This window comes from Quercus robur, chromosome 1 (assembly GCF_932294415.1).
Source record: "Quercus robur chromosome 1, dhQueRobu3.1, whole genome shotgun sequence".
NCBI classification, from domain to species: Eukaryota; Viridiplantae; Streptophyta; class Magnoliopsida; order Fagales; family Fagaceae; genus Quercus; species Quercus robur.
In genome coordinates, this window is record NC_065534.1 from 29,907,243 (window position 1) to 29,929,624 (window position 22,382).

At 33.7% G+C, this 22,382-nt stretch overlaps 1 protein-coding gene and 1 pseudogene across 1 annotated transcript; both read right to left on the reverse strand.

Moving 5' to 3' along the window:
* Positions 1 to 9,689: 9,689 nt before the first annotated feature.
* On the reverse strand, positions 9,690 to 12,029 carry LOC126698675 (L-type lectin-domain containing receptor kinase IV.1-like; annotated as a pseudogene).
* LOC126728914 (L-type lectin-domain containing receptor kinase IV.1-like) lies at positions 11,874 to 21,655 on the reverse strand. The gene is made up of 2 exons (XM_050434668.1): positions 21,490 to 21,655; positions 11,874 to 14,032 (listed from the first exon to the last, which is right to left on the reverse strand). Exons 1-2 carry the CDS (start codon positions 21,544 to 21,546, stop codon positions 12,065 to 12,067), a joined length of 2,025 nt encoding a protein of 674 aa, XP_050290625.1. The 5' UTR covers positions 21,547 to 21,655; the 3' UTR covers positions 11,874 to 12,064.
* Positions 21,656 to 22,382: the final 727 nt, after the last annotated feature.

Below are 22,382 nucleotides of genomic sequence, written 5' to 3' on the forward strand. Positions count from 1 at the left end.
GTCACTCTAGACTGTAAGCAACCTGAATAATTTATTTAATAGATAGAGCTTTCCCTGTGGTTTCTTTCTCATGAGAAAGGTTTAATAGATTAGTGCGGATTCGGAGATTTCTTTTTTCTTTTTTTGGGTGTCTCTGTAATAGATAAAGCTTTCGCTGTGGTTTCTTTCTAATGAGAAAGGTTTAATATGAACTATGTATTTTGATGCATGTGTTTTCTATTGAGATTTTGAGCAACTAAACAAAGATTTTTTTTTTTTTTTTTGGTTGAGAATTCTGTAATTTTATATAACAAAAAGACAGCAAGTCTACACACTCTGTTAAAAACAGAGCCAACTCCTCTGGCAAACTATACAAGCTACAAACCTGAGAACAACAAAGAACCAACTAGCACTCTTATTACATATTAACTAAAGCAGCTGCTTAATCTATAGAAAGCACTAGCAAACATAATTGGCCATAGGAGCCAATAGCAAATCAAAGAAGTATGCTTAGGGAACAAGTTGCAAGCAGCCCCATCTAGAGCTTAGAACCTTGTGAAGCATCCTATTTCCAGTCATAACAACATGCCCCATTTTAGCTCTAATATCCCATTTAATTCTATGTATAATTTGTTCCTCTGTGAAAACAACTCCTCCAAAACATTTGTTGTTCCTTCGCAACCATATGTGATAGATTGTGGCCCAAACTAAACACAGATATTTAGTGTTGGTGTCCCTACAAAACAGAGACAAGTTAGTATAGGTTAGTATGGTTAGTAAAGGTGGTTCGTTTTCTTTAATGCTAATATGGTGTAGAGAGAGAAGATACCAATGAAAATCAGTAACCACTACGAATTAAATAGAGTAGTAAAAAATTTAGGACTAAATTGTTTATATTATTTAGGATTAAATTGTTAATAGTAACAGCTAGAATTTAGGACCAAATTGCAAAAATGTTAAATGTTTATGAGATTTTAGAATTTCCATCTCCCCAAACGTAATCATTGGTGCCTTAAATGAAAAATAAAAAACGCCCAAATAATAACAACAAAAGTTGAGTAATGCCCATTTTTCAGCCCTTAAAAAATATGTTTTTAGAAGAAAAAATATCCCTTAAACTCATTTGGATACAAATCAAATAGAGACATCGAAGAAAGAGTATCGCTTCCTTCTTTTAATTGCATAGCAATGCCACACACTCTTTTCTTATTAATATTGGATTAATATTCTTGTTAAGAATTATTGCACTTTTTTATTGACTTGTCTAGATAGAGGTATTAAAAATTTAAAACGAGAAGGATTTGAATTTCATTATTTTGTTTAAATGACTTAAATAGAGTATGAAATGACCAAAAAAAAAAAAAAATTATGTTTACAAAATTTATAAATGGATTAGAGTTTTAGTAATATGTATATTCCAAATTAATTTACGTTTCGGTACAATTAACATTTAGAAGTACTTTAGCACCCTGTGGAAATGAGATGTGTCCGTCTCATACTTTTTTAATGTGATTAGAATAAAAGTACATATAGTGTAAGTATTGCCTCTAAAACTTCATAAAAATGCTATTGTTTTAATTCAGCACATAATTACTTACTAATTAAATTTATCTACATATCATATCATGTATTGTATAGTAAAAGTTGGGCTTAGTTCTCCTATAATTTCCAAGTGGATAAAAATTTTAATTTGAAATCCCTTCTTTGGATAAAGTTTGATAAACACAAAAACTTAATAATTTAATATCAACTCAACTTCTTCTTATCCATTAAAAAAAAAAAAAAAATCCTCTTCTTATTTTTTTCCCATTTTTTGATTTCTATGTCAATTTGTTCTTCTTCTTCTTTTTATTTCTTTTCTTTTTTAAAAAATATTTAGATAGACAAAATTGTATTTAGCTTTTTTCTTTATTTCTTTTTTCATCTCTCTCTCTCTTCATTTTTATTATTATTTCTTGCAACTCTACTTTATATTGATGAATCATTATGATTTTTAAAACTCTATTTTGGGTTCATATGTTTTAGTGTTGTATTTTTTAATTCCCCTTTACAAGTAGTATCTCTCTCTCTCTCATAGTTTTTGTTGGTTTGATTTTGTTTGAGTTAATACTTGATTATTTTATACGCAAGAATTTGAGTTTATTTCAAAACATAATCTTGGCTATATTAATAACATATCGGCATTTGGTCTATCTCGGTCCACATCATCAATTCGGTCCAGTTCGATCTACTTCTGCCTGCTTTGGTCAATTTTGGTTCAATTTGGTCTACTTTGGTCCACTTCAGTTCAATTAGGTTTATTTAGTCTACTTTGGTCAATTTAGTCCTATTCGATCCAATTCGGTCTACTCCAATCCAATTTGGCCCATTTGATCAATTCAGTCCACTTTGATCTATTCGGTCCAATTTAGTCCATACGGCTCACTTAGGTCAATTCGGTCCAATTTAGTTATTCCAGTCCACTTCAGTCTATTTGGTCCATTTCATATCACTTCGGTCCAATACAGTGTACCTATTTAAAAATAACAAAATACAAGTTTGGGTTGAGAGTATTATTAATTATTTGAATAATATCAATTGTAGTCATATGATAAGTTTTGGTTATCATAATAATTTTCTTAAGAGAATGAGAATTTGAATAATATCTTTAAAACTTAATAACTTTAATTGTAACAAAAGAAATTAGGAAAATATAATGCACAATAAAAATAGTTAGAAGAATATGACCATTTCATAAAAAGAATAATATCAATCAAAAACATTAAAAAATGATAAAATTATATATTTGTAAAGATAGAGTGATGGAAATTACTTTTTAAAATTGTATAATTTTTAGAGAAAACAAATTATCTACAATAAAATTTAGAGAATATATTATACATATTTAGTATAAGTTTATTATAATTTTTGTTTATCATAATAATCTCTTTTAAGATAATGAAGAATTTGAATAATTTATTTAAATAAAAATTACACACACACACACACACACACACACACACACACACATATATATATATATATATATATTTTTTTTGTTTGAAGGTATAATCAATGTCATGCAATTCATTTAAAAGTATTGACTTTCACCTAGATTTGTATATTTATAGTTTTAAGGTTTAGAAAGAGTTTCCCTTAAATTTAGCCGGATGGAAGTGGATTGAAATGCTACATTAATGTGGCTCAACAAAAGTGTATCAACAATAAATATTATGCTTAAAATTTTAGATATTGCAAGTTTGAGATCTATATTATTTTTAATAAATTTGTATTTAGAATATGTACTTTCAATCCAAAAATATCTTTTCCTTACATTTAAGTGCATAAAAATGAACAAAAGTGGACCAAAATAGATTGAAGTGGACACAAATGGACTAAATGGAACGAAGTGGACCGAATGGACATAATAGGACCGAATGGGAAAAAGGTGGACCAACTAGGATCAACATGGACTGAATAAGAATGAATGGACATATTAGGACCAAAGTTGACATATGGACCGAATAGGAACAAATAGAACTGAATAGGACAAAGTGAACCAAACAGGACCATAGTGGACTGAATAGGACCAATGTTGACTAAATAGGACTGAAGTGGATAGAATGGACCGAAGTGGACTAAATAAACTGAAAATGACCAATGTGGACCGAATAGGACTGAAGTATAGAATAGGATCAATGTGGACCCAATGGACCCAATAGGACAACCATTGACAAATAAAACCAAAGTGGACCCAAGAGGACAAAATGGACTGATTAGAACTGAAGTGAACAAAATAGGACTTCTAAATATTTATCATTTTTATTGCATTTGTAGGGCTCATATTTCTAATTTATAATGTCTATTTTGTTTTTATTTTTTAACTCAAAATTAAAGAGTTTAGCCCAAATATAATAAAATTTTATAATTTTCAATCTAAAAACTAAGAAAAAAAAAAGAATTTTTGAGCTAAACTTGTAAAGGCAACCTACAAAAAGAATCAATTTAGGGCCCAATTAGTCCAAAATGGACTGAAGAGGACTGAAATTGTCGGAGTGGACCAAATTGGACTAAATGGGACCGAAGTAGACCTAATTGGACCGAATGACAATTGTTTAATTTTTAGGGAGAACAAATTATGTTCATCAAATTTTAGAGAACAAATTATACACTATATTACAATTACAAAATAATTATTTGCATGGGTCTGCGACTAATATATATATAAAAGCAGAGATCTCATCATGTGAGAGTCTAAAGTTTTGCCAAGTGACATACTTCTTAAAAGGAGAATTGAACTCACACGACAATATTCTAAAGCGTCATCAATTACTTTTTTTTTTTTTTGGGGTAAATACATCATCATTAATTTATGACTTTTCTTAGATGTTGCATTAGTAATTTACTAAACTTCAAGTAATAGATAGGATAGAGGGATGTTAATTATTAATGACTTTTTGTTTTCCAAATTACACACACACTCTAAAGGATTTAAATTGACTATTATTTCTTTAGCTTCTTTGTTTTAAATTTTCATTTGTTTACCCCTTGTTGCTTCTCCAATTCCCAAAACAAACCACAACATTTGGTTTTTTTAAAAGAACATACCACACCTACTTCTCTTCCACTGTTATTACATGCATTTTGCTTTTGCTATGCTTATGTTGCTAAGATTATAATTATTAGTTGTATAGTTTGCTCAAACTAAAATAACATGTCTTATTGCGTTCCTAGGAAATTTTATCTTCATCTCATGAATATGTGCTAGATCCAAGGGCAAAAGAATCTTCCAAAGAAACACATAGTCATCCACTTGGGTTGGTAATCAACAATTATCCCTATCTTACCAACATTCGATGGCCTAGTTGGTAAGAAACTGGGCCAACAAGTCTCAGGACTTGGGTTTGAGCCTCAACAACTAGCTGTGTGTAGGTGCTCCTTATATCACATTTTCAGCCCAAACGGTCGACCTAACTTAACTGACTGGGAGTATGGGGTCCTACTCGAGAGCAATTAGGGTGCTACTATGGTTACACCCAAGTAGGGAAGCTTCACTAGTCACCCCCCCCCCTAAACATTTTCTCTTTCCAAAAACAAATCCCCATCTTGCACATACCTACCCATGGTCCTTGGTGGTAATTTTCTTCTCTCACTCTTTTTGGGTACTAAGATGTTCCTTTATTACATATACTTTTTACTTGCTAATTATGATTCTTATTGCCTTTTAGGTTTCTAAAAAATGATCTAGCATTGTCCAATTTTATTTTTTTTTTTTTTTTGGTTAATTGTAAGCATAATATTAAATTATGGCTTTTACTAATTATTTGTGTCTAACATTATGGTGACACATCTCCCAAAAAGCATTTTTGACAAATAATTTATTTTCTGAATTCCTCAACGTCTTTCACAATCTGTAAAGAAAGAAACATCATTGCCACTCCAATGATATCAACATAATTTCTATCTTATCTCAAAAGATGATATCAATGAAATTATTGTTTTCCTATATTTTAAATTTATATAGTTGTTAAGTTGATGTTTCAGTATTGTTTTATACATCTTGATTCTTATATATTATTTTTCTTGATTGATTTGATACATCCAAGAGGGAAACTTTCGCAAAGGTAACATGTAAAAATTAAACGTTGTTGTTATTTGCTTGATTTTCATTTAAGTTTTAAAAAGTTTTAGCCACAACAAGCATTAACACTTTGAAGATTCTTATAAAAAAAATACACTTCGAAGATTGCAAAAAGATTAAGGATTTGTTTGGTAACTGTTTTTTCCCATTATTTTCTATCTCTAAAAACAATTATGGCAGTGCAATTCATCATAAACCATACAACAAGCTATTTTCACTACAACAAAATGTATTTTCAGTGACGAAAAAATTCGTGACTTTTTTCGTCACTAAAGACCTTTAGTGACGAAATTGGACTTTTAGTGACGAAACTCATTTCGTCACTGTAGCCCTGTCACTAAAAGTGCTGGTGACGAAAAATTTCGTCACTAAAAGTCCAATTTGATTTTTTATTTTTAACTTTTAGTGACGAAAACGTTTCATCACTAAATGTTTTCCTCATTAAAAACACTATTCAGTAACAAAAATATTTCGTCACTAAAAATACTTTAGTTTACTAAATCATATGTAGTGACGAATAATTTCATCACTAAAACTATGTTTGGGTACATATAGTGACGAAAAAATTCGTCACTAAAACTATTTTTAAGAAAATCCAGGCACATATAGTGACGAAAATTTTCGTCACTAAAACCATTTCTTACAACATTTGGCTATATTTAGTGATGAAATTTTCGTCACTAAAACAATTTTTTGTTGCTATATTTGTAACAAAAAAATTCGTCACTAAAACTTATTTTCTGTTTTTAGTTTTTTCCATGGCTTTGATATTAACCTATAACCTGTCATTACATTATTAAAACCTCACATTTGAATAACACATTTATTTCAACAACACATTTATAAAAAAAGATCCATACATTCCACTAGTAAAAAATAAAATAAGTATCCAATTCAAACTCCTTCCATACAATAATTGTTTGCAACACATACAATAACTCAAAATGTTTTATAACAATACAAAAGGTGTAGCATAATATAATTAGAATTAACGAAAGATGTCCTTATATATCTTCAAGTAATGCCAAAAGTAAATCCCCTAAAAGCCACCAATAAGAAATCTGCACAAATATAAAAACAATACTACATTAAAATCATAAAGTAAAAACATTAACTATGTTATAAGAAACATTTCTAACAATGCATTAAGAGTAGCCACACCAATGAATTAAAATCACAACTCCTAATGTATAAGTTGTAGAAAACAAATATAGATTTTCAAGTGTATTATAATACAATTAGTTTCAAATAATGCATCATAAAAAGTAGTCACACTATGTAGTGTGGGTCAATTGCTAAAATAAAGTACTATTCATCATATCTAATCAACAAGGTTCATTCACATTTGCAAGAAACTAAAAACACTCCCAATATTAGTTTGGACCACCTTATAACACCATGCAAGCCACCCGCTTGCTCCAACAGAACAACCCACCACAAAACCAATCACAAACATCACAAATATAGAGTGTTTACAAGTATTGAAATCAATTAAAGTACTATTCATCACATCTAATTAAAAAGGTCCATTCATATTTGTAAGAAACTAAAAACACTCCCAATATGAATTTAAACCACCTTATAACACCATACAAGCCACCCGCTTGCTCCAACACAACAACCCACCACAAAACCCATCACAAGTATAGAGTGTTTACAAGTATTAAAATCAATTAAAGTACTATTCATCACATATAATCAACAAGGTCCATTCACATTTGCAAAAAATGAAAAACACTCTCAATATTAGTTTTACAAGTTTTTAATTAGAATTTACTTACTTTGCTCAAGCTAAGTTTACAACTTTCAGAAAAAATCCAAAGTTAACTTGTGTTCTTCACCTTGTTTCTCACAATTTCTTCAGCCACAAAAGAGAAAGAGAGCTGTAGATAAAAGAAAGATAACTTTTAGTTAGCTTTAGCCCACATACAAAAGAAAAAAAAAAAATTAGTTTACTAAGAAATGGATAACCCACCAAAGAAAAAATCTCAACCAAAATTAGCTCCCTACTTAAGCTTAAGCACAAATAAAACCAATAACAAACACATAACAACCAAAGGGAGTATAGAAAAGCAAAACATAAAAAGACCTATCAATAATCTTACCTTTATGATTATATATGACCAGTGTCCAGTTCTTGTTCACAGCAACATTTGAGATCACTTCACTTGTGTTTGTTTCAAAAAAAAGTGTTGGATTTGGCTCTCTCTAAAGACTAAACTCAAAAGTAGTTTAGAAAAACAAGGAATGTGGAAATTGCAATAATGGTAATAATTGGTGGAGGGACTAATTAGTTGAACAAAAAAATTAGTACAGATTCCATAATGAGCTTTGTGTTCCATCTACTATAACTACAAACAACTACATATAACTATAAAAACAAAATAGTCTTATTAGTAGTAATTCAAATCAAAGAATATGATCCTTAACTGACTTCCTTCGCACCAGTCGTGCCTAAAATTTTTAATTTCTTGTTTGCTAATTTTATGTTTTTTAAACTAATAGATATTTAAAAAGTATATAAATATATGTTAGCATCTCAAAGAGGTACACATTACACAATGAGTTTAACCATCAACTATGAGACTATGAAGAAGCTTGTAAAAATAGCAGAGTAGTACTGGAGCTTGCTTCTATTTTATCTTTTTTTAATCCAAAAATGAATTTGAAATGCTTAGATTAAATTTTCATATACATGACTGGTTCTGAAACTAATAAAAACCATTACCAAGAAAACAAGTATAAGTTGTCAATAAACTCCAATACCCATTTTTATTTTTCTCTTGCAAAATGACAACCAAACAATTCTCTCCATTCTAACAAAATTGTCAAAGGGTACTACACAAATATAAATTTTAAACCATGTTGGACCAGACAATTTAACATAAACTCAATTAGTCAACTATATAGCACAACATGTAACAAACTCAACTCTCTGAGGAATTTTGTCAAACATCAAGTAGATAAATTTGGACAACATAAAAGGATTAGAGACCAGAAAAGAAAAACCCATTTCCATTAAATGAATGAAAACACAAAAAAATACCCCAATTTATGTTAAGGAACTACAATCATTAAACAAAAAAATTAACATCAAGCATTTAGAATCATTAAAAGAAAATACCCAAAGGAACTAGAATCATTAAACAAAAATTAACAAAAAAATTAACTCAAAAGGAAAAAAAAAAAAAATACCCATTACACGTTTGGGGGAGGCGAAGGGTCGCCAGCTGGGTGGGAGGCGAAGGGTTGCCGATTGGGTGGAAGGCGAAGGGTCATCGGAAGCATCGCGAACTGAAGGATGAAGCGTCGCGAACTGAACATCACTAGCGAGTTGAGCTTCATCGGCGATGCTTCAGCTCAACGATCGCGACGCTTTAGCGTCGCGAACTAAAGGATGAAGCGTTGCGAACTAAACATCACCGGCGAGTTGAGCTTCATCGCCGATGCTTCAGCTTAACGATTGCGACGCTAAAGCGTCGCCGTTGAGCTTCAGCTCACCGATGAAGCTCAACGGCAACGCTTTAGCATCGCGATCAGCGAGCTGAGTGTCGCGATCGATGAGTTGAGCGTCGCGATCGCAACACTGAAGCGTCGTCGTTGCGCTTCAGCTCGCCAATGACGAATAAGTGCAAAATTATTATTATTTTTAGTGACTAATTTTTTTCGTCGCTAATTCTTCCTTATAGCGACGAAAGGATTTCCGTCACTAATACTATCCACAACAATACCTACAGTGACGAAATATTTCGTCACTAAAAATTTCAACTTTTAGTGACGAAATATTTCGTCGCTATAGATTAATTAAACTCACGCCAAAGTTTCCCTCCATTGGCGCCCATTTTTCAGATCACAATAGCGATGAAATTTATTTTTCGTCACTAAATGTTATAATTTTTTTCATTATTAGTGACGAAATATGAATTTCGTCACTAAAGATGTATTTTTAGCGACGAAAAATATTTCCTCACTAATTTTCGTTACGAAAAGTACATTTTGTTGTAGTTTGTGAAGGCAAACAATAATTTTCATGCATAGTCATTGTTGGCTGTGGGTTTTCAGTTTTCTAAAATTTTACGAGCCACCCAATCTAGTTTCTGCAATACACTGAGTGTGAGCAAAGCAAGCCAAGTTTCAAAACCAATTCCATTTCCTTTACTACATAATTGCCTTCCAATTTTGGATCACTAGCATCAAGGATGGCTCGTTTTCTCCAGCACCCGAAGACCCAATCAACCAAAATGACCTCTTCTGGCAGTCATCGAATCTCTATAGGCTTTCTTCCACAAGCTACCTCCAGCATGAAAGCCCCAAAAGCAAACACATCAGTGTAAGTGGTTGCCCTTCTTGTTTTAGTATGCTCTGGAGCCAAATAACCCACTGTTCCACACTACAAAAAAGTTTGCTATTTTCAACGGTGAAACCATCGAAAAAAGTATTAGAAGCCGTCGAAGAAAGTATTTCATAAGGCAATGGCTGATCATATCAAAAAAATCTAAGCAAGTCTAATGTAAAAGGAAGTGTAAAACACATTCTAATATTGAATATAGATTAGTTGTGACAAGTTCAGCGTATAGAAAAAGATAATAACATCAGTATTTCAATTATATTTTCTGTTTACAGCTTGCAAATGTTTAAGCTCGTCGTCAATGACAACCACAAAATTGCATTTAACAACTCTGACTACTCTTTATAGCAAGTCGATAAGAAATTAAGATCCAAAAGCAGTATATTGAAATCTGAAAATGTTTACACCCAAGCCACACAACATTTTCTGTCGTAGTTTTGTCTCCACTAACATATTACCATTCTTCTGGAGACCTAATAAAAGTCCTCCATTGAGATTAACAGTGAACTATTAGTCCAAGAATCAACAATGCCATACTCTTTCATCACCCAAATGGAACAACACTTCAGGTGTTCAGAAGAGTATCATGACATAAAAGAGAGAGATCCCCCAATTACTGAGGTACAAACATAATCACTCCTACTGAATGCACCATTTGGCACAGGTATCATGTGAAAAACCTCATCACCCAACAGTTATGCTAACTGTGGATTTTTTTTTCACACATGTTTCAACAATTATACCAACTGTAGAAATAAATATATGAATTTCTTTACTTTAATCAACCGTTGTGTATAACTGTAGAAGTTTAAGGTTTTTATTAACATTTTTTAGTGACTGTAGATAAAAATATGTTGAAAAAACTCAAGTTTGTTGTAGTGCCAACCACACAGGTGGTTTGAAGAATGGCACCATGGTTGCATAATCTAGCAAGGCCAAAATCTCCAAGCTTCCCATTTAATTCAGCATCCAATAGAACATTGCTGGATTTTACATCCCTATGTACAAGAACCTGTTCCCACTCTTCATGGAGGTAGAGAAGGCCAAACGCTACTCCTTTGATGATTCGAAATCATTGAAGCCAGTTAAGGTTTGTCCTTTCATTCCATATAAGAACTTGTCAAGGCTTTCATTGAGCATATAATCATAGATCAAGAGGAGTTCACCCTTTCGCCGGCAATATCCCAAGAGTTGCACCAAGTTCCTATGCCTCAGCTTGCCCATGCTAATGATCTCAGCCACAAATTCCTTCATCCCTTGCTTGGAATCATGGGAGACTTTCTTGACTACAATTTGTGTATTGGAAGAATGAAGAGTTCCTTTTTAAACCTTTCCATAAAACTTTAAGAATTTTGTTACACTTAGTTTGGCCCCACTACAAAAAGTTTCTGGCTCCGCCACTAAGCATAATCATCAGAAGCGGACACTATAGGTTAAAATTCTATAAAAAAAAATGTTAAAGTAATTAATAGAAAGATCCAAAAGACAAAAAAATACCTAAAGAACATGTTGCATTTGGAGAGAGAAAGAGAGAGAATGATAAACAAGGGGAACTCATAAGAGAAAAATGTTAAGTGCTGTAATACCTCTTTGACCAAATGAGTTTACTTTTTCAAAATGGCAAATCTTAATATATTATGCTCTAAAAACTTTTCATAAAACAAATTATATCCTATATCTCATTACCAAAAAAATGAAAAAACACATGTTCCCAGGCAAGATGGGTCTCTGACTAAATAATTTAAAAATAAACATTTGATTGATTTATGGATGATGCCTTCTTAAATACTGCATAAATATGGTTCTGTAACAGATATACACTACATAAATATTGATCTATAAAACTTGCAACAACAAAATTGTTCTTATTGTGGCACTACTTAGAGCTTAAGTTAGACTACTAAAATTTATCTAAAAAAGAAAAAGAAAAAAAAGTAGACTACCATAACAGTTTCTACACTAAGCGAAAGAAACTACATACATCACATTCTTCAAAAGTTTCTATTTTCTATTCTGACCACACCCAAGCAATCGGTGTTTTGTATTTGCCACTTGCTCATTTGGTCCCAAGCATTGATCCATTATCTATTCAACCCATAACACAATATACTACTAATTCAACGGCCACTTCTGAGGATTGAATCAATGCTAGAACAGGAAGGAGCAGAAGCCATGCTAAAAGATGGGGGAAATGACAAGAAGAAATCAGACACTTCATTACTTGTAGATGTACCAAAACAAGCTTTGTCATTTGGTAGTTCTGGCAGCGTAGCATTGCCTTCCAAAAACTGCACCACTTGCCTCATGCTAGGCCTCGCTTCTGGCACTACGTGTGAGCAAAATAGGCCTAGTTTCAAAACCAATTCCATTTCCTCCACCACATAATTACCTTCCAATCTAGGATCACTAGCATCAAGGATGGCTCCTTTTCCCCAGCACAGAAACACGTAATCAACCAAAACAACCTCTTCAGGCAGTCCTTGTAGCTCTATAGGCCTCCTTCCACAAGCCATCTCAAGCAAGAAAGCCCCAAAAGAAAACACATCAGTGCAAGTGGTTGCCCTTCCTGTTCTAGTAAGCTCTGGAGCCAAATAACCCACTGTCCCAACCACATGAGTGGTTTGAGGATTGGTACCGTGGTCGTATAATCTGGCAAGGCCAAAATCTCCTAGCCTTCCATTTAATTCAGAATCTAATAGAACATTACTTGCTTTTATGTCTCTGTGTAGAACAACTTGTTCCCACTCTTCATGGAGGTAGAAAAGGCCAGAAGCTACTCCTTTCAGGATTCGAAACCGTTGAATCCAGTTAAGGTTTGGCTTTTCATTGCTATATAAGAACTTGTCAAGGCTTCCGTTGGGCATATAATCATAGACCAAGAGGAGTTCTCCTCTTCGCCGGCAATATCCCAGGAGCTTTACCAAGTTTCTGTGCCTCAGCCTTCCCATGCTAACTATCTCAGCCACAAATTCTTTCATCCCTTGTTTGGAATCATGGGAGACTTTCTTGACTGCAATTTGTGTATTGGAAGAAGGCAATGTTCCTCTATAAACCTTTCCAAAACCTCCTGCTCCAAGAAGCTCTTTGTCTGAGAAACCTTTGGTTGCCTTGTAGAGATTCTTATAGGTGAACCTCTGGGGACCGTACTCCTTTTCCCAGTCTTCACGTATTTCTTCAAATTTCTTCCTCCTTGAATTGTAAGCAGTTCCAGTGATTGTTATCAGCACAAGTGCTACTGCTATGAGCAAAACCATGATCATTAGTCCTGATATCTTTTTTGCTTTCCTTCGTCGAGGAAGTGAGGGAAGCTTCGAAACATCAAGGCCTTGTGCTTGTCCACTTTTATTAAAGCTCCACCCAAGAATATACTGGTCACTTGCAACTGCACCAGTGGCTGCAGAGAAACCAACATACATACATTCCAAAAGATATTGGGACAGATCTATGCGTGTTGACAAGAGAGGCCGGTTTGGTTTTGTGATGCCGGCTGGGGCTAGTGTTACATTCAGTAACTTTTCTGTTTCATTGTAGTCTATCCAAAGATGCATTGGGTTGCCACTTACTAGCTCCACGTTTATATTCTTCCCTTCTTGATCAGAAAAGTAGGTTGCAGTAGCTGATTCATTTGATTTCAGGCTGTTCACATCAATTCCCACATGGTTGTTGTCTTTATCTTGAAGATCATGACTCTTCATTGTATCAAGCTCAATGGCTAATAGGTGGTTTGTTGAAAGGCCGTTATTTGAGGAATTCAAGAGTCCTAGATAATTGCCGACTCCAACATTGGTGAATTTCCACGAGGGCCTGATGGTGAAGGCAATTCCATGGCCACGTTTGGGGGGTATTTCAGGAACTATTGCAAATACAAAGTTCGTGGAAAATGAAAGAGCCTGAGTTAAACCCGAAGAAGAAGTGTTGAATTTTAGAGGAAGTTGGTAGAAAGCATGACCAACTTCTTGTTCTGAATTGTTGGTGAGTTGCAATAGACCATTGGGGTGGATTCGAGCGATTCCATCTAGATGCAGATTTGCTTGATGGAAGCCATTGTAGATGAACTGGTCATCTTGAGCAAACATCAATGGAACCTTAAGGACGAAGTAGAGAGTTATCAGAAAATGAAGTGATGTAAGCCCAGCCGCCATTGAGAAAAGGAGGAAAAAGATTTATCTCTCTGAACATATGGCTTTTGGTTGTTCAAATTAAAAATGTCTCAAAGACTCAAAACACCAAAAATATCGTTGTTTTGACTTGATAAAAGTCGGAATACTAAATTAAAAATGTCTCAAAGACTCAAAACACCAAAAATATCGTTGTTTTGACTTGATAAAAGTCGGAATACTGTCTCAATATTTCCTGAGCACAGCATTTAAGAATAATTATATATATAACTCGTGTGAACAACCCTTTTTTTTTTTTTAATTTTATTTTATGGGAAACTCGCTCAACGTAAAGCCATCCCTAGATAACAAGACTTTCATTGTCAAGACACTTGTGTATACAAGATTTTAGGAAGGTTGCCTTTTCAACTCTATAGCCTTGTGTGAGGAATTTTATTTATTTATTTATTTATTTTCCTTCAATGGTTCAGATCAACTTCTTATATCAATTTCATGTGTGGGGGGGGGGGGGGGGGGGGTGTGGATGAGTATTTGTCTTTAATTTACAAATTATACAATAAAATGCTTCTATTTTGAAACGTCCCTGTTTTTTAAACTCAATTTCAACAAAATTAAGTTAGTGGTGGAACTTGACATTAGGAATGTCGAATTCTATGTATATTTTTCTACTTAATTTAAAAAAAATAAAAATTTAAGTGAAACTCAAAATTACTAACGTTGAGTTCCACTAAAAAATATACATATAATTTGATTTGAAGTTATTGAGTTTTACATATAATTCAATTTTGTTAAAACCAAATTTAGAAAATATGGACATTTTACTAAATAACTTTAAAATATAAGCATTTTGCTGTATAATTTGTCTATTTTTCCATCAATTTCACCTGATATAAGCGGTCAAAACATATACTTCAAGATTGCTTTTTCAACGCTATAGCTTCCTGTGAGCAAATTTTTGTCCTTCAACGGTTCAACGCTATTGCTTTTTCAACGCTATAGCTTCCTGTGAGCATCCAAGTCAACAACCACTTTCAATTCATATCCGTAAGTGGGAGGGAAGCTGATAATTCTCCAACCCTAGATTGACGGCAAAGATGAGCACCCAAGTCAACAACCACTTTCAATTCATATCCGAAAGTGGGAGGGAAGCTGATAATTCTCCAACCCTAGATTGACGGCAAAGCTGAGCATCCAAGTCAACAACCACTTTCAATTCATATCCGTAAGTGGGAGGGAAGCTGATAATTCTCCAACTAAATATTAACACTACATCAAGAGAAGAGTTACCAATCCAGAAATCCATTTGCAACTTATATATATAAGCAGTTACTAACAGAAGTTAGAAATTATTTTTACTATTATTTATATGTCTCATTATATTTTTAGTACTGTTTATAAAGCTCATTATATTATTTTAGTTAACTTTTACTTTTATCTACAGTATTTTTAATTAGAAATTTTTAATTTTAACAAAATAAACAAATTCCAAACAAACTCTAACAATTACAAATCGAAAAAATAAAGGCAATTTTTTTGAAATAGAAATTTTTTTTAAAAGAAAATCACATCAAATGGCTTCAAAAAATTGTGAAAAAGTTATCAAAATTACCAATAACGGCCAGCCACTCAAATCATGTAGTCAACAGAATCTAGTGACTATGTCTTTACTGACATCAGCAATGACGCGGTGCTATGTTTTTAATACCAAAATTCCACACTCGTGAATCGTGATTGACTAGTGCAAGCCAATCAATCTTACCTTTTTAGTCATTCATCCTAAGAGTATCAGTATTAAAAAATGCTATTCTATCTTATTTTATAATCTTAAAAAGTTACTTTATCAATTATACCATATTATTTTATAATACACCCTACATCCAAAAACTCTATTATTTTACTTTTTCATTAAAATATTATTTTTTTAATATTTTTTTTTTTATTATTTCTTTCATATCATTACTTTTTTTCAACTAAGAGGTGGAATAAAATATATATATTTTTAGCATAGTTTAGAATTGTACTGTAACACTATTGTAAAAAAAATTTAGTCTTCGTCGTAACTCACAGTGGCCAACCAAACTTAATGTTGTCCGTCTTAACTTTGAAGGCTTACGGCACAAAAAACTTCCAAGTTCCAACTATTTCTTATTCGATAGACCCCACTTGTAATAGCTTCCAACAATACGTTGGTCCCACTTTTTTTGGTTTTTGGTTTCCTGACAAGTTTGAATTGATTGTGTGAACGTTAAAAGCAGGGACAAATTTCGCCGCTGCATGTACTCTCATTATAGATTAAACTCTTTTTTCAAATGATAATATGGTAAATTTATTAGTCTTTCTTCTTGAAACAAAGTAAATCTTATGTAAAATTTTATCAACTTAATTTTTGAAAATTTTCCTTTTATACAATAAATTCTATAAACAATAATTACATTTGAAAAATAATTAATATACTCCTTTTTATATAACTTTGTCAATAGATTGTTTTCCTCTATTGTGAAAGTTCTTTCATAACTTGTAATTTTGGCAATAAATCCAAACCATGAAAAAATTTCTCTATTTTTCTTTTTCATGGAATAGAGGTCTTTTTTTGAGATTTAATTGATGTTGCAGAATCCATAAGAAAGTACATATGATGCTCTTTTATTAAACTTCAAATTCTCGAAAGATTGCTTTAATCCACAAATTGATAAACTTGTAATCCACAAAAGAAAACAATAGAGAAAAACTCCAAAGGCTATAAAACATATAAATACTAAAAAGACAAAACCCTAGGAGAACTAGGAAAACATCCAAAACCCTAATTCACCCTAACCACGAGATTAGGTGGCAAAACCCATTTAAAATCTAAAATTTAAATAAATAATATAACCTCTAAATTTCTAAACCAAAAAATTTGGCAAGCTCTCAGTCTCACTCTTCTTAACATTAAAATACATACTTTCTCTTGGATTTTCTCAGTAACATTGTCGTAGGTGTAAATCATTTCGGCCAAGTCTGACATCGATTTGAGAGACGAGTCGTACCAGTGTAAGTGGTGCTCAAAACTCGCCGGCATTTCGGATTTGGCAATGTGGACTATGTAAGTCCATCTTTGTTGCTCATTGCTCTTCACCATCGCTGCCGTGGACACGTGGCAGAGACATAGAAGAAAGACATTAATAACGAAATTCTTTAACATTGTTTTCATCATCTTTAGTGGCATGCTTCGCTCACTAAAATCAAGGGAGAGAGACCCAGGTAATAGATAAAGAAGTTTTTTCCCAATGGTGAGTACAGCTATGATAGCTTGATAGGTGTGAAAATATCTTGGCGTTCCCATCCTCACAAGTAAGCGAAGCACCAGGGCCTTTAATTTCCTCATTGACAAGCTTCGCTTGAGACTAACTAATTGGAAAGCTTCGGCCCTATCCCTTGCTAGTCGCCATACCCTTATCACGGCAGTCACCACTGCCATTCCCACGCACATCATGCACAGGAAGCGTAAAACACATTCTGATATTGAATATAGATTAGTTGTGACGAGTTCAGCGTATAGAAAAAGATAATAACATCAGTATTTCATTTATATTTTTTGTTTATAGCTTGCAAATGTTTAAGCTCATTGTCAACGAGAACCACAAAATTGCATCTAACAGCTCTGACCACTCTTTATAGCAAGTCGATAAGAAATTAAGATCCAAAAGCAGTATATTGAAATCTGAAAATGTTTACACCCAAGCCACACAACATTTTCTGTCATAGTTTTGTCTCCACTAACATATTACCATTCTTCTGGAGACCTAATAAAAGTCCTCCGTTGAGATTAACAGTGAACTGTTTAGTCCAAGAATCAACAACGCCATACTCTTTCATCACCCAAATGGAACAGCACTTCATGGTGTTCAGAAGAGTATCATGACATAAAAGAGAAAGCGATCCCCCAATTACTGAGGTACAAACATAATCACTCCTACTGAATGCACCATTTGGCACAGGTATCATGTGAAAAACCTCATCACCCAACAGTTATGCTAACTATGGATTTTTTTTTTTTTTACACATGTTTCAACAGTTATACCAACTGTAGAAATAAATATATGAATTTCTTTACTTTAATCAACCGTTGTGTATAACTGTAGAAGTTTAAGGTTTTTATTAACATTTTTTAGTGACCGTAGATAAAAATATATTGAAAAAACTCAAGTTTGTTGTAGTGCCAACCACACGGGTGGTTTGAAGAATGACACCATGGTCACATAATCTGGCAAGGCCAAAATATTTAAGCTTCCCATTTAATTCAGCATCCAATAGAACATTGCTGGATTTTACATCTCTATGTACAAGAACCTATTCCCACTCTTCATGGAGGTAGAGAAGGCCAGACGCTACTCCTTTGATGATTCGAAATCGTTGAAGCCAGTTAAGGTTTGTCCTTTCATTTCCATATAAGAACTTGTCAAGGCTTCCATTGAGCATATAATCATAGATCAAGAGGAGTTCACCCTTTCACCGGCAATATCCCAGGAGTTGCACCAAGTTCCTATGCCTCAGCCTGCCCATGCTAATTATCTCAGCCACAAATTCCTTCATCCCTTGCTTGGAATCATGGGAGACTTTCTTGACTACAATTTGTGTATTGGAAGAACGAGGAGTTCCTTTATAAACCTTTCCATAAAACTTTAAGAATTTTGTTACATTTAGTTTGGCCCCACTACAAAAACTTTCTGGCTCCGTCACTAAACACAATCATCAGAAGAGGACACCATAGGTTAAAACTCTATAAAAAAAATGTTAAAGTAATTAATAGAAAGATCCAAAAGACAAAAAAAAATACCTAAAGAACATGTTGTATTTGGAGAGAGAAAGAGAGAGAATGATAAACAAGGAGAACTCATAAGAGAAAAATGTTAAGTGCTGTAATACCTCTTTGATTAAATGAGTTTACTTTTTCAAAATGGCAAATCTTAATATATTATGCTGTAAAAAATTTTCATAAAACAAATTATATCTCATATCTCATTACCAAAAAAAAAAAAAAGCACACATGTTCCCACGGAAGATGGGTCTGCGACTAAATAATTTTAAAATAAACATTTGATTGATTTATGGATGATGCCTTCTTAAATACTGCATAAATATGGTTCTGTAACAGATATACACTACATAAATATTGATCTATAAAACTTGCAACAACAAAATTGTTCTTATTGTGGCACTACTTAGAGCTTAAGTTAGACTACTAAAATTTATCAAAAAAAGAAAAAGAAAAAGAAAGTAGACTACCATAACAGTTTCTACACTAAGCGAAAGCAACTACATACATCACATTCTTCAAAAGTTTCTATTTTTCTATTCTCACCACACCCAAGCAATCGGTGTTTTGTATTTGCCACTTGCTCATTTGGTCCCAAGCATTGATCCATTATCTATTCAACCCATAATCTATTCAACCCATAGCACAATATACTACTAATTCAACGACCACTTCTGAGGATTGAATCAATGCTAGAACAGGAAGGAGCAGAAGCTATGCTAAAAGATGAGGGAAATGACAAGAAGAAATCAGACACTTCATTACTTGTAGATGTACCAAAACAAGCTTTGTCATTTGGTAGTTCTGGCAGCTTAGCATTCCCTTCCAAGAACTGCACCACTTGCCTCATGCTAGGCCTCGCTTCTGGCACTACGTGTGAGCAAAATAGGCCTAGTTTCAAAACCAATTCCATTTCTTCCACCACATAATTACCTTCCAATCTAGGATCACTAGCATCAAGGATGGCTCCTTTTCCCCAGCACAGAAACACGTAATCAACCAAAACAGCCTCTTCAGGCAGTCCTTGTAGCTCTATAGGCCTCCTTCCACAAGCCATCTCAAGCATGAAAGCCCCAAAAGAAAACACATCAGTGCAAGTGGTTGCCCTTCGTGTTCTAGTAAGCTCTGGAGCCAAATAACCCACTGTCCCAACCACATGAGTGGTTTGAGGATTGGTACCGTGGTCGTATAATCTGGCAAGGCCAAAATCTCCTAGCCTTCCATTTAATTCAGAATCTAATAGAACATTACTTGCTTTTACGTCTCTATGTAGAACAACCTGTTCCCACTCTTCATGGAGGTAGAAAAGGCTAGAAGCTACTCCTTTCAGGATTCGAAACCGTTGAATCCAGTTAAGGTTTGGCTTTTCATTGCTATGTAAGAACTTGTCAAGGCTTCCGTTGGGCATATAATCATAGACCAAGAGGAGTTCTCCTCTTCGCCGGCAATATCCCAGGAGCTTTACCAAGTTTCTGTGCCTCAGCCTTCCCATGCTAACAATCTCAGCCACAAATTCTTTCATCCCTTGTTTGGAATCATGGGAGACTTTCTTGACTGCAATTTGTGTATTGGAAGAAGGCAGTGTTCCTCTATAAACCTTTCCAAAACCTCCTGCTCCAAGAAGCTCTTTGTCTGAGAAACCTTTGGTTGCCTTGTAGAGATTCTTATAGGTGAACCTCTGAGGACCGTACTCCTTTTCCCAGTCTTCACGTATTTCTTCAAATTTCTTCCTCCTTGAATTGTAAGCAGTTCCAGTGATTGTTATCAGCACAAGTGCTACTGCTATGAGCAAAACCATGATCATTAGTCCTGATATCTCTTTTGCTTTCCTTTGTCGAGGAAGTGAAGGAAGCTTCGAAACATCAAGGCCTTGTGCTTGTCCACTTTTATTAAAGCTCCATCCAAGAATATACTGGTCACTTGCAACTGCACCAGTGGCTGCAGAGAAACCAACGTACATAGATTCCAAAAGATATTGGGACAGATCTATGCGTGTTGACAAGAGAGGCCGGTTTGGTTTTGTGATGCCGGCTGGGGCTAGTGTTACATTCAGTAACTTTTCTGTTTCATTGTAGTCTATCCAAAGATGCATTGGGTTGCCACTTACTAGCTCCACGCTTATATTCTTCCCTTCTTGATCAGAAAAGTAGGTTGCAGTAGCTGATTCATTTGATTTCAGGCTGTTCACATCGATTCCCACATGGTTGTTGTCTTTATCTTGAAGATCCTGACCCTTCATTGTATCAAGCTCAATGGCTAATAGGTGGTTTGTTGAAAGGCCGTTATTTGAGGAATTCAAGAGTCCTAGATAATTGCCGGCTCCAACATTGGTGAATTTCCACGAGGGCCTGATGGCGAAGGCAATTCCATGGCCACGTTTGGATGGTATTTCAGGAACTATTGCAAATACAAAGTTTGTGGAAAATGAAAGAGCCTGAGTTAAACCCGAAGAAGAAGTGTTGAATTTTAGAGGAAATTGGTAGAAAGCATGACCAACTTCTTGTTCTGAATTGTTGGTGAGTTGCAATAGACCATTGGGGTGGATTCGAGCGATTCCATCTAGATGCAGATTTGCTTGATGGAAGCCATTATAGATGAACTGGTCATCTTGAGCAAACATCAATGGAACCTTAAGGATGAAGTAGAGAGTTATCAGAAAATGAAGTGATGTAAGCCCAGCCGCCATTGAGAAAAGGAGGAAAAAGATTTATCTCTCTGAACAAATGGCTTTTGGTCGTTTAAATTTAAAATGTCTCAAAGACTCAAAACACCTAAAATATCGTTGTTTTGACTTGATAAAAGTCGGGATACTGTCTCAATATTTCCTGAGCACACCATTTAAGAATAATTATATATATAACTCGTGTGAACAACCCTTTTTGTTATTTGTATTTTTTTTATGGGAAACTCGTGTGAACAACCTGAGCTCAACGTAATTATATATATAACAAGACTTTCATTGTCAAAGACACTTGTGTATACAAGATTTTGGGAAGGTTGCCTTTTCAACTCTATAGCCTTGTGTGAGGAATTTTATTTATTTATTTATTTTTTTCCTTCAATGGTTCAGATCAACTTCTTATATCAATTTCATGGGGGAAATGAGTATTGTCTCTAAATTACAAATTATGCAATAAAATGCTCATATTTTGAAACTTTTTAGCAAAATGTTCCTGTTTTTTAAACTTAATTTCAACAAAATTAAGTTAGAGGTGGAACTCGACATTAGTAATGTCGAATTCTATGTATATTTTTCCACTTAATTTTTTTCAATATTACTAATATCGAATTCCACTTAAAAATATACATATAATATGATTTGAAGATATCGAGTTTTACACATAATTTGATTTTGTTAAAATCAAATTTAGAAAATATGGACATTTTACTAAATAACTTTAAAATATAGGCTGTAAGGACACAAAATCGTTAACGGCCCAGCGACGATGTTGGGCTCGCACACGGAAAGTCCCTCACAATAATATTTGTAGAGAGTGGGGTTAAAAGGCCAGCGTTGGATCA

What these genes read in the sequence shown, in the direction of transcription:
- LOC126728914 (XM_050434668.1), bottom strand. Translation starts at nt 21,546, where the DNA reads ATGGCGGCTGGGCTTACATCACTTCATTTTCTGATAACTCTCTACTTC. An exon ending in CTCTCTACTTCATCCTTAAG is followed by an intron (nt 14,033 to 21,489) that starts GTTCCATTGATG and finishes TTCGTCCTTAAG; the next exon opens with GTTCCATTGATGTTTGCTCA.